The 9,105-nt window shown below is 40.7% G+C and overlaps 1 protein-coding gene across 1 annotated transcript; it reads right to left on the bottom strand.

Moving 5' to 3' along the window:
- Positions 1–7,735: 7,735 nt before the first annotated feature.
- Positions 7,736–8,746, bottom strand: LOC104245131 (NAC transcription factor 32-like). Its single transcript, XM_070155650.1, has one exon. The coding sequence runs from the start codon at positions 8,744–8,746 to the stop codon at positions 7,736–7,738; it is 1,011 nt and encodes a 336-aa protein (XP_070011751.1).
- Between the last annotated feature and the right edge of the window lie 359 nt (positions 8,747–9,105).

The following is a 9,105-nucleotide window of genomic DNA, read 5'->3' as shown; positions in this document are numbered from 1 at the left end:
GGGGCGAGTTTGTGTGCCCAATGTTGATGGGATTCGAGAGTTGATCTTAGCGGAGGCCCACAGTTCTCGGTATTCTATTCACCCGGGCGCCGCGAAGATGTATCAGGATCTGAGGCAGCACTATTGGTGGCGCAAGATGAAGAAAGACATCGTTGCACATGTGGCTCGGTGTTTGAATTGTTAGCAGGTTAAGTACGAGCATCAAAGACCTGGTGGTCTATTTCAGAAAATTGCACTTCCCGAGTGGAAGTGGGAGAGGATTACGATGGATTTTGTTATTGGGCTTCCGATGACTCGGAAGAAGTTTGATGCAGTTTGGGTCATTGTTGATAGGCTGACCAAGTCAGCACATTTTGTTCCTGTTGCAGCCTCCTATTCGTCTGAAAGGTTAGCCGAGATTTATATCAGGGAGATTGTTCGCCTTCATGGGGTGCCTCTATCTATCATTTCGGATCGAGGCACGCAGTTTACCTCGCATTTCAGGAGAGCGGTTCAGCGAGAGTTGGGCACCCAGGTTGAGTTGAGTACAACATTTCATCCCCAGACAGACGGTTAGTCCGAGAGGACTATTCAGATTCTTGAGGACATGCTCCGAGCCTATGTCATTGATTTTGGAGGCTCGTGGGACCAGTTTTTGCCTTTAGCAGAGTTTGCCTACAACAACAGCTACCAGTCCAGCATTCAGATGGCTCCGTATGAGGCGTTGTATGGTAGGCGATGTCGGTCTCCGGTTGGATGGTTTGAGCCAGGAGAGGCTCGATTATTGGGTACGGATCAGGTTCAGGAGGCCTTGGACAAGGTCAGGATTATTCAGGATAGACTTTGTACAGCTCATACAAAACAAAAGGGTTATGCAGAACGCAAGGTCAGAGATGTTGCTTTCATGGTTGGGGAGCGGGTATTGCTCCGTGTATCGCCTATGAAGGGCGTGATGAGATTTGGGATTGAAGGGCAAGCTCATTACTAGGTTCATCGGTCCATTTGAGATTCTTGATCGTATGAGAGAGATGGCTTATAGACTTGCCTTGTCACCTAGCTTGTCAGCTGTGCATCCCGTGTTTCATGTATCTATGCTCCGGAAGTATCGCGGAGATCCATCGCACGTGTTAGATTTCAGTATTGTCCAATTGGACAAGGATATGATATATGAGGAGGAGCCGGTGGCTATTCTAGACCGGCAGGTTTGACAGTTGAGGTCGAAGAGGTTTCCTTCGGTGCGTGTTCAGTGGAGAGGTCAGCCTCCTAAGGCATCGACCTGGGAGTCCGAGTCCGATATGCGGGGCCGTTATCCTCATCTATTTCCTGACTCAGGTACTTCTTTCTTTTGTTCGTTCGAGGATGAACGATTGTTTTAGAGGTGGAGAATGTGACGACCCAAAGGGTCATCACCGTAGTTCTTCCTTGTTCCGCGCTTCCTAAGCCTTGAAAACCCCGCTTTTAGTTGCCTCGATTTGCATGCGCAGTTCGGGCGCGTAGCCGGAAAGTTTTTATGTTAGAATATGTGAATTATGTGAAAAATTTGATGGATTTTGATATTAATATGCATAATATTGACTTTGGTCAATATTTTGGGTAAACGGACCCGGACCTGTGATTCGACAGGCCCGGAGGGTCCGTAGAAAAATATTGGACTTGGACGTGTGTCCGGAATTAAATTCCGAGGTCCCAAGACCGAGAAATGAAATTTTGTGTGAAATTGTTTTCTGAAATTAGTTAAGGAAAATGAAGAAGGAAATTGATCAGAAAACTGTGGTATCAGGCTCGTATTTTGGTTCTGACGACCGGTACGAGTCTTAAATATGTTTTAAGCACTATCTGTAAAGTTTGGCTAAAAACGGACGTCATATGACATGTTTCGGACTTAAAATGGGGAATTTGAGTTTTATGAAAGTTGAAAGAAAATCATGTGTTTTGAGGCTTGATTCTATGTATATGATGTTATTTTGGCGATTTGATCGCACAAATGAGACCGTAAGATGTTTTTAAGATCATATGTATGCTTGGATTGGAGCCCCGAGGGGCTCGGGTGAGTTTTGAGTGGGCCCCGAGAGGTCTTAGACTTAAAAAAAAATTGCAGGTTCAGGTGTTGCAGGCCCAGCGCGGCCGCGACCATTTCCGCGCGGTCCGCGCTGGCAGCCACGCGGACGCAGTGCTTTTCTATGCGGTCCGCGTGGTGGGGGTTCAGAGGGTTGGTAGCCAGGTCGACCAGCGTGGCCGCGCACCAAATCAGTGCGGTCCGCGCTGAGTGGGTTCAGAGAGCCCACTTCTTCCCTCCCTCGGCGCGGCCGCGGTACATTTCAACGCGGTCTGCGCTGGCAGCCACGCGACCGCAGTGCATCTCTACGCGGTTCGCGCCAGCCCCCTGCATATATATAAATTCGGGATTTTCAGTCATTTTATCCACTTTTCAAAAACCCTAAACCTAAGCGGCGATTTTTCAAACAACTTTTCTTCTCCAAAACGATTGGTAAGTGATTTCTAACTTTATTTATTTATTCCTTAACATCTTTTAACATGATTTCAAATTCAAATCAAAGATTTTCATGGGGGAAATTGGGTGTTTTGGGTAGAACCTAGGTTTTCTACAAATTGAGAAGTTGGACCTCAATTTGAGGTCTGATTTCAAAACAAATTATATATTTGGATTCGTGGGAGAATGGGTAATCGGGTTTTGTCCCGAACCTCGAGTTTCGACCACGTGGGTCCGGGGGTGTTTTTGACCATTTTGGGAAAAACCTTGTAAAATTTATTTTTCATGCATGGGGAGTGATTCATTTAGTAATTATTAATGTGATTAAGTAACTTATAACTAGATTCGAGCGGATTGGTGGTGGAATCAAGAGGTAAAGCGATACTAGAAGCGTGAGTTGAGTTTGGAGCATTCGATGTAAGTGTTTGTTCTAACTTTGGCTTGAGGGAATAGGATTAGGATGTTATTTGCTACTTGCTAATGTGGAGTACGGTGTATAGGCATGGTGACGATTATCTATTCACCGGAGTCTAGCATGACCGTGAGTCTTAATTTCTTTTAATTCGAATAACGTGACACAATCTCCTTGTTTATTCGATGAGTTTCGTATAATGTGAACGGTTGAGGTAAAATTGTGATTGGTGTACTTTTGGAGCGTTAGCTCAAACATGAATGTGTTAGTTGAGGAAGAAGGGATTTAAAAGAGAATATGTTGTGCTTACTCCCTTGCCGAGATGTGTAGACCGATATATATACTCTCCCTTGCCGGGATATTTTGGGTTGTTAGTTGTACCCTTGCCGGGTTAGAGTGATATGTTGTTGATTTCCCCTAATGGGACTCTCCTTGCAAAATAAGATGTTTCGAGTTATATTATGGGATCGTGTGACCCGCCGTCCACTTATATATAATATTATGGGATCGTGTGGCACGCCGTCCACTTATATATGATATTATGGGATCGTGTGGCACAGTGTCCACTTATATATGAAAATTGGGATTGTGTGGCATGCCGTCCACTTATATATGATATTATGGGATCGTGTGGCACGCCATCCACTTATATATGATATTATGGGATCGTGTGGCACATCGTCCACTTATATATGATAATATGGGATCGTGTGGCACGCCGTCCACTTATATATGAAAATTGGGATTGTGTGGCACGCCGTCCAATTATAAATGATATTATAGGATCGTGTGGCACGCCGTCCACTATATATATATATATATATATATATATATATATATATATATATCATGGGAACCGGAGTTTCTTCTGTTTATATCCGATATTTCATTTTTATCTGTTACTCCCCGATGGCATGTCCCCTCATAGCTTTACTTTGTATTATCTTGTTATTGTCTTCTTGCACTTGTATATATATCTGTACAGGTTAATTGTGGTAGGTCCTGTCTAGCCTCGTCACTACTTCGCCGGGGTTAGGCCAGACACTTACCAACACATGGGGTCGGTTGTGCTGATGCTACACTCTGTGCATTTTTTTGTGCACAGATCAGGGAACAGCGTACGAACCACAGCAGTAGGACTTCTGGGAGCTATCTTCAGTCCAGGGACTCTCGAGGTAGCCTAGCTGGCGTTCGCAGGCCGAAGCCCCTTCCATGTTTTCGTTTGTTCTTCTTGTATCAGACAAACATGATGTATTCCCTTTCAGACATTGTTTGTAGTATTCTGTAGTAGTCCATAAGCTAGTGACACCAAACCTTGGGTAGTGATGTGTATTAAACTTCCGCACTTTTGGTTTTCAGTTATTTTAGATTTAAAGTCTTCCGCTTAAATTTTGTTTCGTTTATTTTATTGTTTGAAAAAAAGCAGGAAAGGTGTTTTAAATATTTGTCTTGCCTAGCTCCGATAGTAGGCGCCATCACGACACCCGATGGTGGGAAATCCGGGTCATGACAAGTGTCAGACGACGCCATCATTTTCACAGACCTCATTGAAATGATCATTTTTGTATTCACCTCCATTATCTATGCGAATATATTTGATCCTCCTGCCTGTTTGATTCTCCACCATTGTTTTCCATTTGAAAAAAATTTCCAACACTTCATCTTTCCTCTTCATTGTATACACCCACACTCTTCGGGAAATATCATCAACAAAGGTTACAAAATAGTGCTTCCCACCCAATGAGGGTGTTTTGGAAGGACCCAAAACATCAGAGTGTACATAATCCAAAATGCCTTTAGTATTATGGATCACTGAACCTAATTTGACCCTTGTCTATTTCCCTTTGACACAATACTCACAAAACTCCAAGTTGCAAGTCTTTACTCCTTTTAACAATCCTTGATCTGATAGAGTTTTCAAGGATGTTTCTCCAGCATGCCCCAAGCGCATGTGCCATAACCTGGCTGCTTCTGCCTCTTTGTCGTTACTGGATGTCATTGTCCCAATAATTGTACTACCACGATAGCGGTACATATTATTGTTCTTCCGATTGGCCTTCATTACTACTAGTGCACCGAAGCATATTCTGATCACTCCATTTTCTGCAATGATTTTGAACCCTTTTGATTCTAGGGCTCCCACAGAGATGAGATTCTTCTTCAAATCCGGTACATATCGAGCATCTGTTAATGTTTTGATCATTCCATCATGGTTCCTTAATCGTACTGAACCAATGCCATATGAGGTAAGAGGGTTGTTATATGACTCCATATTCTCCTTCTTGAAAATCCACGAACCAGTCCCTGTGGGACACATATGATAGCTTCAAGGCAAGTCCATCAACCATATGTCTGATGATGTTGATGACTCTTTTGAAACTAATGAGAAGTGTAAATCATCACAATCAGCTACATTTGAATCTATAATGGCCTTTCCATTGTTATGTTTGGCCTTATTCTTCAACTTTGGACAGTCTTTCTTCTAGTGCCCCTTTTCTCGACAAAAGGCACATTCATCTTTGCCGGGTCTAGATCTTGACTTGTATCTTCCCTTCATTGTCCACGTTTGATTTTGAGGACGACCCCTCACAACCAGTGCTTCTCCTTTTCCGCCCTTCTGTTTTTCTCCCTTTATTTGTTCATAGCTGTACAAAGTCGAACAAACTTCTCTGAGAGAAATTTCGTCATTTCCATGGAGTAGAGTAGTTTCAATGTGCTCGTACTCATCAGGAAGTGACCCCAACAACATTTAGGCGAAGTCACCATCATCAAAAGTTGCATCCATATTTTTCAAATTTGTGACCAACTTATTGAAACTGGTAATATGTTCATTCATCGTGGTACCAGGAACATAGGTGAAGCGAAACAGTCTCTTCTTCATGTATAATTTATTTTGACTGTTTTTCTTCAAAAATTTATCCTCCAGTTTTTTCCATAATTAACTTGCAGAAGTTTTCTTTATGTATGGATATTTCTGCTCTCTAGCAAGGTAGGATCGAAAGGTACCGCAAACAACACGGTTGATAATTTTTTAATATTCTTGTCCAATAACATCTGGTTTCTTTTCTTCAATGGCAAGATCTAGCCCTTGTTGAAAAAAGGACATCTAGAACCTCGCCTTGCCACATCCCAAAATGTCCTGACCCGTCAAAAATTTCTACCGCAAATTTCGCATTTGACACAATTCTTGTCATAAGCGAAGATGCCAATGATGACGTATTATTGACACTTGATGTAGATTCTTCTTGTTTATTGTCTCCCATTTTTGACTCAAATATTATTTTATTGCTGACGACACAAATCAAGATTATTTCCTTTCTGGCGTGGAAGATCAGACTAAGCTGCAACCACAGAGCATACTAAGACAAAACCTTGACTCAGTTACCAAGATAAATCTTTTCTGATGTGGAAGATCAGACTATGCTGCAACCACAGAGCATACTTAGACAGTACCTTGGCTCTGATACCAATTATTGCGGAAGTCAAATGTATATAATGTGAATGAGTCACAACTACTACACCAAAAATTATGATAGCTACTAAATAATAAATAAGACAACAAAGCAACAATAAAAGGAACACCAGAATTTACGAGGTTCGGCCAATTTTACCTACTTCCTCGGACACAACCAATATTTATTCCACTCCAAAAATACAAGTGAAAAAATACTAAAGAGAGAAGATACAAATGCCTTAAGAAGATAAGAAGGCAAATGAGAGGTGTATCTTAATCCTAAACATTAGGCCTCCTTTTATAGGGAAAAATTCCTATCCAAAATTATCACCCACCGATGTGGGACTTTTGACAATTTCAATAGTATACACAGAAGCTAATGTTGTAGCAGATGCCTTGGCTAAGCATGAGATGAACCTCACACCCTCAACTAGACGGCAACCATGGCATCCCTTATATCACTTATCTCCCCCTCCCTTTGCTTTATCAGCTTTCAATAAGGACTGTTATGAAAACTTGATCGCTGAACAATCTTGGCTTGTAATAACTATAAATGTTACGTTACTTAATTTCTTATATAAGTATCCTTATTAGCAAAAAAACATTAATTATATTGTGTTAAGTTTTTGTGAAAATTATACTACTTCACATATCATGACTATGAGAAAAGGAAATTAATAGATTCATACTATTTAATTTGCTTTAGCTTAAGATAATGTCAGTGATGTCAAACCAGATTTGCTTCCTGATGACGAGATCATATGATACTCATCTGAATTCAAAGGAAAAATGGAAAGCGAGAAGTTCTTCCAAATTCTTTGATGCCCTCATATTATTTCTCCACTGTCATTGACTCCCTGAAATCTCTCTGTGGATCGGATATTTAGATGATTTGATCACCACTGCAAAACTTTCTGAAACACTACAGCTCTTCCCTGAACAAACACTCTTTCTGCTAACTCCCTCGATCCTCCATTTATTATTCTATACTAGTCGGAGTATTAGTCATCGCTACTCAATAAAACTTGGGAAAAATTCAGAATTTAATGTCGGAGTATTAAGTAATACTAGTATTACTTCCTAAATGAGCTAGCACATAATCTCGAAAACTAAATACTCCAACTAGGCAGCTAAAACAGGAATCGACGCCAAAACAGGAATAACAAAAAATTTGGCAGAACTTTCAGTAGTATTAAGTTTTAGTAGTACTACATAAACTATCAACGGCCATCTTTAATATGTCGACCACATATCCCTAGCTAGTTAAAAACTAGTATTACAGAAACATAAGAAAAATTCAAATATATTGATAAATCATAGGAGTAGTATTGTAGTACAGGTTTGTAACTTTATCTAAGAGCTAGCTTGGGATTATTAAACTACATTATATATCCTATGACTAACAGAAATTGATAGTATCCATATCGACATCTTTCGGGGAAGCCCAGAATGTAGCATGTTGATTGTCTTCGACTTGGTATTCCATATTCTCTTCATCATCCTTTGCTATAATATCATTCGACGACATCATTCCATTGTCCTCAGCTTGAACATCTTCTGATTGCAGAACAGAATCAATGTATTCTTCAAGTAAATGGACTTGAACTTCAACCCCCTCATCTACGCAATCTTCAACATACTCCTCATGATCATTCACATCAACAATATCCTCTGTGGAATCCAACAAACCAAGTACATGGTCTCTAACTTGATCTCCCTCTACATATTGGATAATATTATTCTCTTGATCATCCAGCTTTGCTATAGTACCATTCGACCTTATACCATTGTCTTCAACTTGAACATCTTCTTGCAACACGGTGTTGATAAATTCTTCAATATCTCTCATATTCTCATCATTAACTACCTCATCAATATTGTTTCCTTTTTTCTTGTCACCAGGTTTGCCCTTCTTCTTGATCTTACAAATTACGAAACCTTTGTTCTTAATCTCCCTAGCAGCCAGATAACGATCAAACAAAGAGTACTCTGTCATCAACCACTCGCCATTCACATTGTTTGACGATTTGTTAGCGGGGATGTACTTCAAACTTTTCACGTAACCCATGAGTCTTCCTTTATCATCAAACACCTCTCGGCCTTTGCCTTGAGGCTTCCAAGTGCCCTTCCCAACAGTTCTTGAAACTCTTTTCCACGTTGGCTTCTCTTTCTTCTGCGGCGTTATGAAGTAACGAGTGTTGTTGTTGTTGTTGTTTCCCTGATCATGAGCTTCGAAAATCTGCCATGGCTCCTTGTCGGCGTAGAGATCCGCCACCTGCATGAGTTCATTCTGAGAGTGAAGTGGGTCGTCTCTCACAAACCCTATTAGATACTTGAGCACTTCCCTGTCGGTCGGATGAAAGCGATGACCCATCGGGCGAGAAAAACACTTAGCCTGAGAATACTCCATTAATGAACAGTACTACTGCTGCGAAGAAATTATGAGTAAGGAAGAAATAGTAGAATGGCGGAAACCCTACTAAGATATAGTAGCTAGCTATGAATTGATGGTTGAGTTTTGAGGTACTCTATACTTATAGGCTATAGCTATTTGGAGTTGGATATATAGCTTATTTTTCATGCATGATTTGTTTCATTTCTTTTAGGGTTTTACCTTGAAGCTGCGGATTGGTACGGAGAAGATTCTCATCCTATATATTTTCCATACGTTTATTTCATTTTTCCCATCTTTTTTATTAGCATATATAATTACTTAGAATGTACTAGTTTTTCTTATTTCTTTTATTTATATCTATTTTGTGATTCGTC

This window comes from Nicotiana sylvestris, chromosome 1 (assembly GCF_000393655.2).
Source record: "Nicotiana sylvestris chromosome 1, ASM39365v2, whole genome shotgun sequence".
NCBI classification, from domain to species: domain Eukaryota; kingdom Viridiplantae; phylum Streptophyta; class Magnoliopsida; order Solanales; family Solanaceae; genus Nicotiana; species Nicotiana sylvestris.
This window is presented reverse-complemented; position numbering and strand designations above follow the sequence as displayed.

Bases quoted from the DNA above. Each gene is read 5' to 3' on its own strand.
- LOC104245131 (XM_070155650.1), bottom strand. From the start codon at position 8,746: ATGGAGTATTCTCAGGCTAAGTGTTTTTCTCGCCCGATGGGTCATCGC.